The following is a 17,296-nucleotide window of genomic DNA, read 5'->3' on the forward strand; positions in this document are numbered from 1 at the left end:
ACTATTTTCCAGGCACCGTTCTAGGACTTGGGTGGGTATAAGCTAATCAGGTTACACAATCCATTTCCCACGTGGGGCTCACAGTCGTACCCTCCATTTTACAGATGAGGTAACTGAGGCCCAGAGAAGTGAAGTGACCTGCCCAAGATCACAAAGCAGACAAGTGGCAGAGCCCAGGATTGGAACCCAGGTCGTTCTGACTCCCAGTCCTGTGCTCTCTCCACTAGGCCTCTATGCTTCATGATCATCCTTGTTGGGCCGTCCATCATTTAGCAGTCTTTTCCATCAAGCGTCAGCTGTGTGACTTTGGGCAAGTCACTTAACTTCTCTGTGCCTCAGTTACCTCATCTGCAAAATGGGGATTAAGAGGGTGAGCCCCCAGTGGGACAACCTGATCAACTTGTAACTTCCCCAGTGCTTAAAACAGTGCTTTGCACATAGTAAGCACTTAATAAATGCCATCATTAATTATTCATGTTCCACTTTTTAGTTTCTCCTGTCATTTCATGATGTCCTTGTCTTTTTGTGTCAGCCGCAGCGCTCTCGGTTCAGGTTTCTCCAGACTCACCTCTTCTTGGCTCCTGTTTCTTTCCACTCCTTTCTCTCTCTCATCCAGGGTGACACTTTTTCCCCTTCGGGCAGGGAATAGTTCTACTCTTTATGGCGCAGTGCTTATCCAGCTGTTTTTGATTTTGCTTCTGCGATCTTGCTTATCTTTGATATCTGTTGGTTGGAGGGAAGCAGTGTGGCTTACTGAAAAGAGCACGGGCCTCGCCGTCAGAGAACCCGGGTTGTGATCCTTGCTCTGCCACTTGCTTGCTTTGTGACCTTGGGCAAGTCACCTTGCTTCTCTGTACCTCACTTACCTCGTCTTTAAAATAGCGATTAAATGGGTGTTCTCCCTCCCCCTGAGAGCGTGAGCACCGTGTGGGGCAGGGAGTGTGTCTGACTACAGCGCTTACTACAGTGCTTGGTACATTGTAAATGCATAACAAATGCTACAGTTATTAGTGTATGTGCTCAATAAATACCACCCATTGATTGATAATAATGATGACGGCACTTGTTAAGCGCTTACTATGTGCGAAGCACAGTTCTAAGTGCTGGGAGGGATACAAGGTAATGAGATTGTCCCGCGTGGGGCTCGCAGTCTTAATTCCCATTTTACAGATGAAGTAACTGAGGCTCAGAGAAGTTAAGTGACCTGCCCAAAGTCACACAGCTGCGGAGCCAGGATTTGAACCCATGACCTCTGCCTCCCAAGCCCGGCCTCTTTCCACCGAGCCACGCTGCGATCGAGCACTAACTCTGTGCAGGGCATGGTACTTAATGCTTGGAAGCGTACAATAGAGTGAGAAGTCAAGATGCTTAAAGGCTAGCAGTTTGACAATGACAGTGCCCTTGAGGTGACCTTCTAGTGGCCAAGGAACCTATCCCACCGAGCCTTCGGACTGCTTGTCCACTTCCCACCCTGGCTTTGGGCCACCGAGTCATTGCGCTTCTCATTTGGCAGTCGCCTCACTGGGTCGGCAGGATCCACGCCATTCACGGGCGCCGACTCCAGGGCCAGTAGGTTTGGCACCGCGGGGAAAAGTTATTAGCTTTGCCCCCGTGGTCTCTGGGGCAGGGCCAGCAGCCATGTCTATCTTGCCCCACTCCCACAGCTGGAAAGGACCAGGGATGGAGTCGGGATGGCGGCTCCGCCTCTTCCCTGCCACCAGCAAGGAGGAGAGAGATGGTGAGGGCACCGCAGCTGGGTTTCTCCTGGCCTCGGGGACTGGGTGTGAACAGGGGCATGGTATTGGTGTTCTTCTTGTCCTCATCCTGGGGATGGACCATCTGCCCGTCCCCTGCCCCCACCGTCTCTCCCCGGCATTGTGGTGGTAGGGCACCAGAGGAGGAGCTTTGGAACGAGTGCGTTCCCATCCGATGGACACTCCGAGGCCAGGCCGGAAAACGGGAGGGTGAGAGGAAGTGTGAGTGTGGACGGCGGACTGTGGATTTGTGACGACTGCGAGGTTTTGGTTGGCCCAGGGACCAGGGAAATCTGTGGGCCAGTGGGAATAAAGATGGTGGTATTTGTTAATCGCTTACTACGGGCCAAGCACCAGGCTAAGCGCAGGGAGAGATATAGGCCAAGTAGATCGGGCACAGTCTTTCTCCTGCACATCAGTCAGTAAATTGTATTTATTGAGCATTTACTGTGTGCAGAGCACTGTACTAAGCACTTGGGAGAGTACAGTATAACAGTGTAGTAGATACATTCCTTGCCCACAGTGAGCTTACAGTCTGGAAGGGGAGACAGATGTTAATGTAAATAAATAATAATAATGATGATGGCATTTAAGTGCTTACTATGTGCAAAGCACTGTTCTAAGCACTGGGGAGGATACAAGGTGATCAGGTTGTCCCACGTGGGTCTCACAGTCTTAATCCCCATTTTACAGATGAGGGAACTGAGGCACAGAGAAGTTAAGTGACTTGCCCAAGGTCACACAGCTGACAATTGGCGCAGCCGGGATTTGAACCCATGACCCCGGACTCCCAAACCCACGCTCTTTCCATTGAGCCACGCTGCTTCTCTTTAAAATTAAAGATCTGTGCATAAGGGTCGTGGGGCTGGGAGGGAGGATGAATAAAGCAAGCAAGTCAGGGGGTCACAAAAGGGAGTGGGAGAAGAGGAAAAGAGGGCTCAGTCAGAGAAGGCCTCTTGGAGGAGATGTGCCTTCAGTATGACTTCAGAGGTGGGAAGAGTAATAGTCTGTTGAATATAAAGAGGGAGAGTGTACCAGGCCAGAGGAAGGACATGGGCGAGTGGTTGCCGATGAGACAGATGAGACTGAAGAACAGTGAGAAGGGTAGCAATAGAGGAGTGAAGTGTGTGGCTGGGAGAGTAATGAGCTGAGGTAGGAGGGGGCAAGGAGATTGAGTGCTTTAAAGCCGATGGTGAGGAGTTTCTGTTTGATGCAGAGGTGGACAGGCAACCACCGGAGGTTCTTGAAGAGTGGAGAAATATGAGCTGAATGTTTTCATAAAAAAATGACATGAGGCTCGCAGTCTCTGACCTTCAGGGAAACTTGGGAGTCGGCACTACCTGGCGGGGTCTCTGAAGAACCATGGGTTGAAGCCCTCCTGCCGGGAACCAAGACGTCCCCCTCCCCCCCGCCACCTCCCAAAAGTTGCCCAGAGCCAATCAACCTTTCCTCCCCATTGTCCCTCCCCTGCACCGACCCCTCTGGTGTGGCTGCCCCCATCATTTCTGGCCGGCTTACCACTTCTTGGATTCTTTAGACTATAAACTCCTCCCCTAGACCTTGTGGAGAGGGAACGTTTCTCTCCCAAATCTGTTGTATCACATTCTTCCAAGCGCTTAATACAGTGCCCCGGCCCACGTCATCCCCCTGGCCTGGAATACCCTCCCTCCGCTCATCCACCAAGTTAGCTCTCTTCCTCCCTTCAAAACCCTACTGAGAGCTCACCTCCTCCAGGAGGCCTTCCCACAATGAGCCCCCTTTCCTTTCCCCCTTCCCATTCCCCCCAGCCTTACCTCCTTCCCCTCCCCACAGCACCTGTATATATATTTGTATGTATTTATTACTCTATTTTATTTGTACATATTTATTCTATGTATTTTATTTTGTTAATATGTTTTGTTTTGTTCTCTGTCTCCCCGTCCTAGACTGTGAGCCCACTGTTGGGTAGGGACCGTCTCTAGATGTTGCCAACTTGTACTTCCCAAGCGCTTAGTCCAGTGCTCTGCACGCAGTAAGCGCTCAATAAATACAATTGAATGAATGAATGAAAATGAACGCTCCGTACACAGTACACGCCCAGTAACTATCATTGATTGATCCAGTCTCTAATTTTCCACAGGTGCCAGAAATCATCGGCTCCATCAGACAGGCTGGGAAGATCGCCCGCCAAGAAGAGTTCCACTCTCCTTCCGAGTTCGACGACACTTTCGCCAAGAAGTTCGAGGTCCTGTTCTGTGGGCGTGTGACCGTAGCCCACAAGAAGGCCCCCCCAGCGCTAATCGATGAGTGCATCGAGAAGTTCAACCACGTCAGCTGCTCCCGCAAAGCGGAGTCTGACTCGACCTCCCGGAGCCTACAGGCCTCAAACAGCTCGGAAGGGCTCTCGCTCTCGGAGAAGTTCCGGTCGGCCTTTCAACCCGGGAGCGGCGAGGAAGGGGACAGGCGGCCTATTCGCAAGTCTTGCTCTCAGCCCGGACTGCGTTCCTTGGCTTTCAGGAAGGAATTTCACGATGGAAGCCGCAGGACCGGTAGCCTTTTCCGATCCTTTGAAGGAAACGACATCGAGAGCCACCTCCTTGGGGGCCACAACACGGTGCAGCCGACAGACATTGAGGAAAATCGAACTATGTTATTCACGGTAATGCTGTCTGCCTTAAACCTCTGAGTAGGAAAAGTTCCAAAGCAGACAGGCCAAAGTCACTGCAGATAATTCTTGGGAGTTTGAGATAAATACAGCCAACTGGGCGGCGTCTACCCATGGCATTTATTATGTGCAAGAATATTGTACAAAGCTCTTGAGGGCTTCTCAAGATAAACGCTCCCCCGTCAATCGGACGTATCTGGGGAACTCCCAATTGAAATATTCTTTGGCATGTGAAAATGGTTTCTGGGTTTACGTGCATAAAAAAGATGTTTTAAAAGCATCAAAACTAGACCAGATGAAACAGCAATATAGGGAGGGGGTCATAAAACTGGGAAAAATAACTCCTTTCGAAAGAAGCGCTCGAACCTATCCAAAGTTCACCCAGAATAAGGTTGTTTAGAGGTTCAGGGGTTACATTTGAACATCATCATTCCCTCTGGGTATTATCTGCCAAGGATCCATAAAAATGCAATGCAGATAACTTTGGACTCTGTAGCTGGTCCCCGCTGAGCCCATGGAGGGCCCAGAGGAAGTGGGGAAGGTTTGTGAAAAGGAAACCTCGTTTTGATTTCATTTCACAACCTATTGGGCAGAGTTGGGGGATGGCTAGACTTCCACTTTCTTTTTCCCTCTTCCTTGTTGTGTGACTATTCAGTTCTTACTGGGTTGATCAATGAGAAAAGTAGGGAGGCACTCACCATAATAATTCTGGAAGCAAACAAGTCTTACTGTAATGCTAGATATTTCCTCTCTCTCTCTCTCCCTCTCTTTCCCTCTCTCTCACTCACTCTCTCTCACACACACACAAATATAGGATAGAACAGTTCAGAGTACTTTCTGTGTATATATATATATATATATATATATATATATATATATATATATAATATTAGCTTTGTGCTGTCTTTTTTTTAATTACTGTAAGTATGCCCTGCTCATCTTTTTCAAAGTTTCACCTGTGTACATTCCCAATTTTACATGAAATAGGGACAGTGAGTTGCTTAGTCATATGAATTTTAAGGGAATGCAGCAACAGCATTAGGAACATTGGGAAGCAGTGCAGTCTAGTGGAAAGAGCACAGGTCTGGGAGCCAGAGGACCTGGGTTCTAATCCCGGGTCTGTCCCTTGTCTGCTGGGTGACCTTGAGCAAGTCACTTCTCTTCCTCTGTACCTGTTACCTCATCTGCCAAATGGGGATTAAGACTGAGCCTTAGGTGGGACAGGGATTGTGTCCAACCCTATTGATTATCTTATATCTTTCCCAGTGCTTTGTACAGTGCCTGGCACATAGTATGGGCTTAACAAATTCCATAAAAGAAAAACCTGAAACCTTGAAAAGGAACTGTTCTCTCCGGCTCCCATCCACACCCCCATCCTCCCCTCCCACTTCTCTAACCTCTCCCCCAGGGCTGGCATGGTTCTGAAACAGCCCACGTGCCAGGACGGGTGCAGGCCGAGGGTCTTCCGCCATCCTGGAGCAGCTCTAGGTCGGATTCAGCCTTCCCGAGACCCTCAGGGGTCCATTGGGGCACTTCAGATCAGAATGACATGCCCCTACCCCTGCTTCCTATGCCTTTCCACTCCAGGGCCATCCCCACAAAGCACAGGCAGTGGAAACTCTGTCCATATTATTATGAACCCAGCTCGGAATAAGTAGCCAAGGGCAGGAGGGATCATCTGACGTGGACCTCAGCCTCCTCCCGCATACCCCACTCCACCATTTGGGATGAAGTGTCCACGAGTTCAAGAAGAGAAGGAGGCTATGGATGAGGCTAGTGAGACACATTAGAGCTTAAAGGGACTGAGCCCGTCAACGTTTAGAAAACTGAGATGTATAGAAAACCAACACTGGAAACGTCAGTTTTAAGTCTGATTTTTGTCCTTTGACAGTTCTGTTGCCTGGGAAAGGATTTGGCTTTTTTTGTTTATTTTGTTTTGTTGTGTTTCTTTCATTTTCGAGCTTGTGTTCTTTAAACCACGGTCCAAATTTGATAACCGTCTTAAAGTTGGCCAAATTATATGAGAATCAGAGTGCGGGGCTGTTTGGTAAAGGAGCTTCCGTTAGTTGTTAGGAAGGTAATAATAATAATTGTGATGTGCTATGAAGTGATATTGCTTTGTACCAAGCATGATACTGAGCACTGGGATAGATACAATGTAAGAAGATCAGAGTCACAGTCTTGAGGGGAGGGAGAGCAGGTATTTGATCTTCATTTAACAGATGAGGAAACTGACGCATGTAACAATAAAGTGACTTGCCTGAGGTCACAGAGCAGGTAAGAGGTGAAACTGGAATTAGAACCCAGGATCCTGACACCCAGGCCCAAGGTCTTTCCACTATTGCACAGTGCTTCTCAGATGTGAAAGAGGAGGACATCTGGTGATTCTAAATCATTGCAGAGCTAGGATTTAGTTAAAACTGGTATTCCTTTTTTGTTTCCGTACTTATAACCCTCTCACAGACCACAGCAACCAGAAATGGAATGCGGGTCAAATGGTTTGAATCGAAGGATAAATGTGTGTTTTAAATTTTTTAGATCGGCCAGTCTGCGGTCTTCCTCATCAGTCCTGACACAAAGAAAGTAGCGCTGGAGAAAAGCTTTAAGGAGATTTCCTTTTGCTCTCAGGTAAATTGGCTGTAGGGGTTGATTCCCATCCTCCAAATGGGTTTCTGGACTGAGATCATCTCTCCTTGGTCCACGCGGCAGTCGAGCCAAATAGGCTGCAGCTATTTTCAAAGCTACGCCCATACATTCATTTGGGGGCCTGGACTATCGTGCCAGTTAGGGGAGTGGGAAAGGAAGACGGGGATCCTTGAACTTCCTGTCGTATTTGGTTATCTTTAATGAGGACATTTTAGATTTTCTAAATAGGGCCCTGAAAGTGTATGATTATGTCTTCAAGTCTCCCCCCTGGGGGTGTGCAGAAAATCACTGAAGTTCTTCTTGGGCTGGCTGGCCCTGTCCTGAATTGTCTTCCTGGCAATCATTGGCCAGGGGTCCCTTTCCTGTGCCCTTTAGGAGGAAGGACCCCGGGGTCCATTAGACCTAGCAGGGAGGCCTTTCTCTTCATGTCTTTCTTCACTGTAAACACTGGGATAGAATGCACAGGTGGAGATTAGACACAGCCCCTGGCCCTCAGTGGGCTCTGTGCCTATCCTTGCATGTGCCTCCTAAATGGCCGAGGAAAGGATGACTGACAGCTGAACCGGTGCTCCATTCAGAATCTCCCAAGGCGCACCAAGTGCATTTCCTATGACAAATCCTCCAAAACAATTGCAGACCCATCGATTATCCAATGCGTAGCCTTCAGTGAAACCAGTGAGCCCAGCCTGGGAACCTAGCAGATCTCCGTGTCTCCGGCCTAACCTTGTGGCACCTGAGAAACTGGGCAGATGGGCCCGAGGTCTCGGTCCTGAAGAACTTTGGGGTTACCTCTTTTGGGGGAACCAAGCAGAAGGTGCCGATCGAGACTTGTCTTCTGGGAGTTGGAACCCACACTAGATTTGAACTCCAATTCATCTCCATTGAAAATGTTTCTTGACTCCTCTTTTAATGCTTCTTTGGTGCTTACACAACACCAAGCTGCACTGAAATAACCCTGGAGGCCTGTCGAGGGAAAGAAGCTTTCCAAAAGGAGCCATTGGAATCTTGAAAGGCACTGCCCCTTCCCCCAGGGGAACACCAGTGCTGTCCCTCAGGGATGAGCAAGCTCCCTGTCCTCGGATTCCCCACCCCCAAGCAGAGCCCGCTGTAGAGGCTATTTCTGATTTCAGAGGGGACAAGAAGTTCTTGGATTTGTTGGCTCAGCGGCTGCTGTTTGTCAAAGAGAAACGTTGGGGTAGTTGAGTGAACAGCCTCAGGAGGGCAAGGCTTCCGAGTAGTCTGTGCTCTGATGTAAGCTCGTTGTGGGCAGGGAATGTTTCTGTTTATTGTTGTAGTATTCTCTCTCAAGTGCTTAGTACACTCTGCATGGAGTAAGCGCTTAGTAAATACGATTGAATGAGTGAATCCCTGGCCGGACCCTTGAGGGTCTCGCTGGTTCCTGTCCCTCTAGGGGATCCCTGCCGCCTTCTCTCACCACTGAGCTGGGGCCTGTGCCATTTTCACAGCTCAGCTCAACCCACGTCTGCCCTAGAAGGTTGCAGACATGGATGCTTAGTACAGTGCTCTGCATACAGTAAGCACTCCATAAATGCCACTTACTGACTTCATTCAGATTTCCCTCCTCCTGGCTTAGTGTGGACCCATCTCTATACAGCTAGCCGGTAAGCCGGTGTCCATGGCAGCATGGGATTCATACAGTCCCATGGAATGGGGGGCCGGGGGCTTCCTTGGGCCTGTAGGGTGCACAGTGTCGAGGGAGCAGTGAGACAGCCCTTCTGAGGAAGGGTAAACGGGGGGAAGAGTAGACTGGGGGCTTGGGGCATCAAGCTGGCATCCACCTCCAGGACAAAGTGGGCAGAGCTGAGGGGCGGCAAGGACTTGGAACAACAGGAAAAGCCCACCAAGGTGGGAGGAGAGGAGCGGTTCTCGGCCGGTCCGCCGGCAGGTTTTCAGCTGGGCTGCTCCCTTCAGATCTGCGTTCACTTTATTTTCTGCCCCCAGTCCCACAGTCCAGGAGCCTCAGCGCCCGTGTCTTACAAGGACCTGACTGCAGGAAAGGCGGTGGGGCAGTTGGGTCCCTCGTGATCTCGCTCAGGAGCAGCCATCTAGGTTCCCGGGCTGCTGCAGAGAGCCCCGGAACAGGGCCAGCGGGGACTGTCCGGGATCCTCGGGTTCCGCCAGCCACCACCCTTCCCACGGGGAACCCACAGGCCCCGGCTGTCGGCGACCGTCTCCTTGCCCCCTCCCGCCGGTGACATCGGAAGCTCCTGGCTGGGGAGCCGGGGGCCAGTCTGTCTGTTTGCTTTATGATATTTAAGTGCTTACTATGTGTTGAACACCTTTCTAAGTGCTGGGATAGATACAGGTCAGGTTGGACACAGTCCCTGTCCCGTATGGGCCTCACAGTCTAAGGTCTGAGCTGCTCACACCCAGTGTTCCTTCCTTGGGGCCAGGACAACAGGTGGGCACTCAGAAACCGGTGCAGACTGCCATGAAAACGCCAGCCCTGGGAGCCTACAGAGGAACCGAACAGATCTCTTTGAAATATTAATCCCATTCTGCCTTTGCCTTAATGGCCGTAATGGCCTCCGGATTTCTGAACCGGCTCCTCATTTGCCTTGGCAAATGGTCTGGGGACCGGGAAGGGGGTGCGGGGGCGGGCGCAGCCTCCGGCTTTCTGCCGCTGGATTTCTGTACCTCGTTTCTCCCATTGGCTGCTTTTAGAGGAAGTACTGTGTGAATATTGATGACTGAGAAAGGTGGAATAGAGAAGATGGAGGAGACCGAACCGGGACCACTTTGATCATTAGGGAGGCAGCCCGGCCCAGTGGTTGAAGCACGGGACTGGGAGTACGGATTTGCTGTGTCACCATGGGCAAGTCACTTAACCTCTTAGTGCCTCAGTTTCCTTATTTATAAAATGGGGCTACCTGACTCTCCCTGTTAGGAACCTTGCGTGGGGCAAAGACCGTGTCCGGTCTGATTATTTTGTTTGTCTCCCAACAGAGGAGATGGATATTAAAGGTGAACTACTGATAAGGGAATTGGGGACTGTAAGGATCAATTAATCAATAGTTTCTACAAAGTGCTTACTTTGTGCAGAGCCCTGTACCAAGCTCTTGAGAGAGTACAGTACAGTTGATTGGGGGACGCTTTCCCTTTCCACAAGGAGCTTACAGTCTAGAGGGGGGCAAAGGTGGGAAGTTTGGCTTCTTCCCTGGTTTTCCCCTGGGGAACCTGGCTGCTTTGGACTGGTTGTTCATGCCAGTTTAATCCCTTGCAAAGAAGGAAAACATCTTCCCACCCACCAGGCTGTTTTCTGTTTGCAGGATTCTTCTGCTCTTGATTTTCAATCAATAGTTTTAGGGAGCACTTACTATGTACAGAGCACTGTACTTAAACCCTTGGATTTGCACTGTGTATGGATTTGCGCAGCACTTGTATTCTCCCAAGTGCTTAGTACAGTGCTCTGCCCATAATAAGTGCTCAATAAATGCCACTGATGGAAATGATTTCCCCATCTTCCCGAGCCCAGTGTTTCAGAGCACATGGAGGGATGGGCAGGGATTTTTGTATGTGTTTTCTAACTTGCTTCTGATCACACCCTTGCTCTGAAGGGGGCCTCTGTAAAATCTCAAAGGCTGGGTTTTTAAGGATAAAATCTTATTTGCCATGCATTGCAGATAAGGTTTTATAGACTATAGGCTGAAGCAGGGAATCTGTTATTGTTATGTTGTACCCTCCGAAGTGCTTACTACAGTGCTCTGCACTCAGGAAGCGGTCAGTAAATATGATTGATTGATAAGGGACAGTGTGGCTAAGTGGATAGAGTATGGGCCGGGGGGGTCAGAAGACCTGGGTTCTAATCCTGGCTCTACCACTTGTCTGCTCTGTGACATTAGGTAAGTCACTTCACTTCTCTTCCCCTCGGTTATCTCATCTGTAAAGTGGGGATTAAGGCTATGAACCCCATGTGGGACATGGGCTGTGTCCAACCTGATTATCTTGTACAGTGCCTGGCACAGAGTAAGTGCTTAACAAATGCCATTTTAAAAAAAATTGGGACAGTCCAGCTTTTGAATACTTAAGTAGGAAGAAGCAGCCCTTGGCAACAGACTCTCGTGACCCTCATTAACCTCATTCCTTCCGTTCTCCCTGCCCTGTCTCCCCGCCTCCCGGCCCCCTTTCCTTGTGTTTCCAGGGAATTAGCCATGTGGATCACTTTGGGTTCATCTGCAGAGAGTCTTCAGGGAGCGGTGGAGTCCACTTTGTCTGCTACGTATTCCAGTGCACAAATGAGGCCTTGGTAAGAGCCCTGGGATTACCACCCAGATCCGTCCCTAGGCTGTGGCTCTGACCTGCTGGCCGTCTGTCTGTCCCTCCCAGTTCTCCCCCGACCCCCCCCAGCCCCCAGAAAGGTTGCCTCTGGGGTGCAGTTCCTCAGGGGGTTAGTTTGTTAGTCGGCTTTCAACGGGAAACATCCAGCCCCCCTCCCACCCCCGACACCCAGCTCTGCAGGTGGAGCGGGTCTCTGGTTTGTGCTGACACCCACCCCCAGCTCCCGGCTCACGTCCCGGGGCCTAGCCCTGCATTTCTGAAAGCCATTTCCCGTGACCTGCGATCGTGGGAATTTTGACGTCTGAGGAATGTTCTTCAGATAAGCAATCACGTGGACGGGGGCTGGCGATTTCCTGGAGAGAGGATGTGGTCCGCAGAGCCACTGGCCTGGGAGGTTGTCTGAGCTTGGATTTGCTCCTGTTTCGCTCAGGTGGATGAAATCATGATGACGCTGAAGCAGGCCTTCACGGTTGCGGCAGTGCAGCAGACGTGCAGAGGCCCCGCGCAGTTGTGCGAAGGCTGCCCCATGCAGAACCTGCACAGACTCTGCGAGAAGATCGACGGTAAGCGTGAAGGGCCAGCCTAGTGGATCGAACTCGGGCCTGGGACCTGGGTTCTAAATCTGACCGCCACTTGTCTGCTCTGTGACCTCGGCCAAGTCACTTCGCTTCTCTGTGCCTCAGTTCTCTCATCTTTAAAATGGGGATTAAGACTGTGAGCCCCACGTGGAACATGGACTGTGTCCAACCTGATTACCTTGTATCTACCCCAGCACTTACTGGCATATAAGCACTTATCAAATACCATTAAAAAAAAGGCCGGAAAGGAACTCCACCCCAAAAAACTGGCATTGGGCCTTGTCCACCGACCAGCTGGGGGGAAGCAGTGCTGCGTAGTGGACAGAGACCTGGCATCTCCAGACTCCCTGGGTTCTGATCCCAGCTCCGCCACTTGCTTGCTCTGTGACCTGGTGGGATCCTTCACATAGCTTCTCTGGGCCTCAGTTTACTCATCTGTAAAATGGCGATAAAATAACAGTCCTCCCCCCTTCCTTAGACCTTGCGCCCTGTGTGTCCGATCTGGTTGCTGTTTATCTTCCCGAGTGCATAGCACAGTACTTGGCACCTAGTAAGCATTTAATAAATACCATAGTTATTATTCATTTTAAATATTGAAAATTGTCCAATTACTAATTTAGTAATAATAGGAAGGAGCAGAGCAGTAGCACTTTCCTTAGGCCAGAGCGTCTGCTGACGTGGAAGGACGTGGGAGACTCACGTGGGCGGGTGACGGTGATGAGGCCCCCGGTTGGAGAATCCAGCGCCTTTTGGTTTCTAGCGTTTAGGCAAGCGGCACTTGGAGCTCTGAGGATGTCACTGGGGAAAGGTCAAGGAAGCTGGGCAGCCCTAATCAATCATATTTATGTGTGTACTGTGTGCAAAGCACTGTACTAAGTGCTAAAAATAAAACAGACACATTCCCTGCCCACAGTGAGCTTACCGTCTAGAAACACACGTGTTGGAATGTTTTTCCCTGGCCCTGCTCTCCCTTTTCGAATGGTGTCCAGGTTTGCTGTCTGATAGTAGAACTAATGGAGCCGTGCGCACGTACATACACACACACAGCTCTGTCCAGGGACTCCGGGAAGGGAGGAGGAGCAGCATTAGCTGAACCTGATGTGGACAGGGGTGATAGCAGAGCCAGTGCGGGGGAAAGCGGGGACTAGTTGGCAGGGTCGGGGTCCATGGCTGCACTCCAGCTGAGGTCAGTCACCCTGAGCAGGAATGTCTCCAGACAGCACCGCTCTGTGATGATCCCGCACATTCCGGCATGGCCTCCTCCGGATGATCCAGGCTCGAGAAGCCACCGGGTTGTGCTGCTGAAAGCTTGGCATTTTGCCGTTAATTTTCTTTTCGCTTTATTCCATCTGAGCAATTTGCGATAGGCTGGGGTGTCACACAGCCCGCACGAGCTGAAATGCCTCCCCTGAGCCGAGCCAAATAGCCACCGGTGACTTTTCCCCTTCCCCCGCCGAAGACCAGAATGGGGCCCAGGCCTGGACGCCAGGGTCCCCTGCCACCCAGGGGGTGCAGACTGCCTTGGGGCTGTGGGGAAGCCAGCAGAGCCAAGTGTTTCAGCAGACACTGTGGCTGTCCACAATGCTGCAGCCTCCCGACGCTGCCCTCGATTCCTTTTGGATCCATCCGGTGGGCCAGGGTATGGTCCCCGCCAGACCCTGATTCCTCAAATCTCCCGATCACCTCAGGAAAAAAAAAAAGGTCCATCATTCTGCAGGCCACGGGCCTTGCAAGAGGTTCTGGGTGACAGCTCGTTCGTGTGTGACTTTTTTCTCCCCCGGAGAAGAAGAACGGAATCCAGGAGACTTGGGAGCAGATTGGTACCTGAACTAAAGAGACAGTTGGCATTTGAAATGAGGATTGAAGGCTTCAGGAGGGCAACTCCTGTTTTTGAACCTGACACAGAGGAGTTCAATGGGACAGGGCTGAACCTACCAGGACTCAAAAACTCCAGAGGGTTTCTGGAAGGTGTCGGTCCCGGGGGCCGACAGGAGAAATTGGACCCCCGGTAGGCATTGCTGCATCACCCCATATCATCATCATCATCAATCGTATTTATTGAGCGCTTACTATGTGCATATGTGCAGAGCACTGTACTAAGCGCTTGGGAAGTACAAATTGGCAACATATAGAGACAGTTCCTACCCATGTCCCAGAGTGTCTGTCTGTGTGGCTCCGTTTTCTCCATGTGGCTCCAGGGGCCTCTTGCCCTGCTGATAGGGCAGTGACCGGAAACTCATTCATTCACTCTGTCATATTTATTGAGCGATTACCGTGTGCAAAGCACAGTACTAAAGGCTTGGGAGAGTACAGTACAATAATAACCAGCCACATTCCCTGTCCACAAAGAGCTCATGCTCCAGGAGCCAAAAATGGGGAGCCGCTCCTGCCAGGTGGCATGTCACATAGATTCTCCGTCCCTGGAATCTACTCATGTGCTTATTTTTCTCCCTTCCCTAGGGTTGCCCTCTTCTAAGACAAAACTGGAACTCCAGAGGCACCTGACAACTCTAAACAATCAAGAGCAGGCATTGATTTTTGAGGAGGTTCAGGTACCGGTGTTGCTCCAGAGGGAGAGGGTAAGAGGTGGGGTGTCCCGCTAACCGCCCCGGCCGTCCGGGAGAAGACTTGACCGTTGTGACCCCGCGTTTTGAGAGGGCGATCCCCACCGGGATCCCCCATTGAGCCGAGAACAGCACCGACCCCTTTCCGTTCCACCTGATGTTTCACTTGGAAGCGACAGAGCCCAAGCAGCAGGAGAGCCGGCTCACCACTCTGTCCTGTCCCGAGCGTCAAGGTCTCTTGGCTGTTCGAGCCAGAGTCGCTGCTTGTAGGCTGCTCCGACGTTTGCCACCCCGCAGGCCTACTGGCAGGGCGGCCAGAGAGCTTGTGGTGATTTCTATTAATCAGTTCCACGTTTGCAGAGGTCACGTTTTCCCTCCCCGCCAGTGTGACGATGCTCCACGCTATCACCGCCCGTCTGCCCTAGCCAAGCCCGGCTTCCAGGATCAGCGGGTTTTGGCCCTTAGGGCGAGGCAGGCTCGATGGCTCCGAGGTTGGAGCGAAGGCACAGGAGGGAGGTTTGCCGCCTCCTCTGCTTCAGTTTCCTTATCTGTAAAATGGGATTGAATGCCTCGTCTCCTTCCCTCTTGAGACCAGGAGCCCCATGTGGGACCAAGATTCTCTGGTCCGGTTGTACTTGCAGTATCTACTGCAGCGCTTAACACAGGGCGTGGCCCGTAGTACGTGCTTTACGAAAACCACGATTATTATTATTTTAAGACTCAGAACCCATGGCTTGAGGCAGGGCTTTAGTGGCGGGGGCAGAGCCAGGTCTGGAGGGACTCCACCTGGGAAGGAGGCGAGAGAGCAGACTGGACTGGCCAGACAGAATTTAATCAATCATATTTATTGAGTGCTTACAGGGTGCGAGCACTGTACTGAATGCTTGGAAGAGTACAGTATAACCAAGTCGTTAGACACGTTCCTTGCCCTCAAGGAGTTAGAGAAGCAGTGTCGTCAAGTGGAAACAGCTCAGGCCTGGGAGCTAGAGGACCATCATCATCATCAATCGTATTTATTGAGCGCTTACTATGTGCAGAGCACTGTACTAAGCACTTGGGAAGTACAAATTGGCAACATATAGAGACAGTCCCTACCCAACATTGGGCTCACAGTCTAAAAGACTTAAAGTCTAAAAGTCTAAAAGACTAAAAGTCTAAATTAGACCAGAGTTCTAATTCCTGTTCTGCTGCTTGTTTGCTGTGTGACCTTGGGCATGTCGAGTCAGAGGTCGTGGATTCTAATCCCGACTCTGCCACTTGTCTGCTGTGTGACCTTGGGGAAGTCACTTAACTTCTCTGTGCCTCAGTTCCCTCATCTGCAAAATGGGGATTAAGATTGTGAGTCCCATGTGGGACAACCTGATTACCGTGTATCTACCCCAGCGCTTTGAACAGTGCTTGGCACATAGGAAGCGCTTAACAAATACCACTATTATTATTATTATGTCGATGAGTTGTATTTAAGTACTTGCTGCGTGCAGAGCACTGTACTAAGCCCTTGAGAGACTACCATGCCGCAGAGTTGGGAAACATTTTCAGTGCCCGCAACCAGCTTAGTCGAGAGTCTGCAGTTTAGAAGTCACATAACTGCTCTGTCCCTCAGTTTCTCAGCTGTAAAATGGGGATTCAATCCCTGATCTCTCTCCTACTTAGACTATGAGCTCCATGTGGAACGGGGACCGCGTCTGACCTGATTAGAGAAGTAGTGTGGCTCAGTGGAAAGAGCCCAGGCTTTGGAGCCAGAGGTCATGGGTTCAAATCCCGGCTCCACCACTTGTCAGCTGTGTGACTTTGGGCAAGTCACTTCACTTCTCTGGGCCTCAGTTCCCTCATCTGTAAAAATGGGGACGAAGACTGTGAGCCCCCCGTGGGACAATCTGATCACCTTATATCCACCCCCCCACCCCCACCCCCCCCAGCGCTTAGAACAGCGTGGCTCAGTGGAAAGAGCCTGGGCTTTGGAGTCAGAGGTCATGGGTTCAAATCCTGGCTCCGCCACTTGTCAGCTGTGTGACTTTGAGCAAGTCACTTCACTTCCCTGGGCCTCAGTTCCCTCAACTGTAAAATGCGGATAAAGTCTGTGAGCCCCCTGTGGGACAGCCTGATCACCTTGTAACCTCCCCAGTGCTTCGAATAGTGCTTTGCGCATAGTAAGCGCTTAATAAGTGCTATCACTACTAGAACAGTGCTTTGCACATAGTAAGCGCTTAACAAACGCCATTATTATTATTGTTATTGATTTGTATTTGTCCCAGTGCTTAGAACAGGGCTTGACACACGGTAAGCACTTAACAAACACTATGAAAAGAAGAAGAAAAAAGCTTGGCTTGTTAGGGAGAGCCGAGAGAGCCAGCAGATGGGAGGACAGTGATCGCAGAATGTTGCCAACTTGTGCTTCCCAAGCGCTCAGTACAGTGCTCTGCACCCAGTAGGCGCTCAATAAATACGATTGAATGAATGAATGAATGAATCTCGACCGCCCTCTAGCGTGGGCTCCCAGCAACGGCCCCCTTGCTCCCCAGGCTGCCTCAGGAGCCCCAGTGGGAAAGCCGACACCGTGGTTTTCTGTTTTGTTTTGGAAGAAAATAAGGCCGAGAAATGAGCAGAGGGAGAACGAGTTGATTATTTCCTTCCTGAGAAGCCTGTACGAAGAGAAGCAGAAAGACCACGTTCACCTGGGGGCAGGGATGCAGGTAAGGACATCGCCATCTTCCCCTTGGGGTACCCGTCCTCGGGCGTGCGTCCGGCCCGCCCTTTCCTCATGGTCCAGGCATCCGAACCCTCGCTGGCCCTGGCCCCTGTGAGGACGGG

General features: G+C 50.9%; 1 protein-coding gene across 1 annotated transcript in view; it reads left to right on the forward strand.

Moving 5' to 3' along the window:
- TBC1D1 (TBC1 domain family member 1) overlaps window positions 1–17,296 on the forward strand; it is a 141,807-nt gene that overhangs the window by 40,603 nt on the left and 83,908 nt on the right. The window contains exons 3-8 of the mRNA XM_038752611.1: window positions 3,874–4,392; window positions 6,937–7,026; window positions 11,207–11,311; window positions 11,774–11,906; window positions 14,382–14,473; window positions 17,068–17,178. Coding sequence (XP_038608539.1) covers window positions 3,874–4,392; window positions 6,937–7,026; window positions 11,207–11,311; window positions 11,774–11,906; window positions 14,382–14,473; window positions 17,068–17,178 — 1,050 coding nt within the window. The remainder of the gene's footprint in view (window positions 1–3,873; window positions 4,393–6,936; window positions 7,027–11,206; window positions 11,312–11,773; window positions 11,907–14,381; window positions 14,474–17,067; window positions 17,179–17,296) is intronic.

The sequence above is a fragment of the Tachyglossus aculeatus genome, chromosome 10 (genome assembly GCF_015852505.1).
Source record: "Tachyglossus aculeatus isolate mTacAcu1 chromosome 10, mTacAcu1.pri, whole genome shotgun sequence".
In the NCBI taxonomy this organism is placed as follows: Eukaryota; Metazoa; Chordata; class Mammalia; order Monotremata; family Tachyglossidae; genus Tachyglossus; species Tachyglossus aculeatus.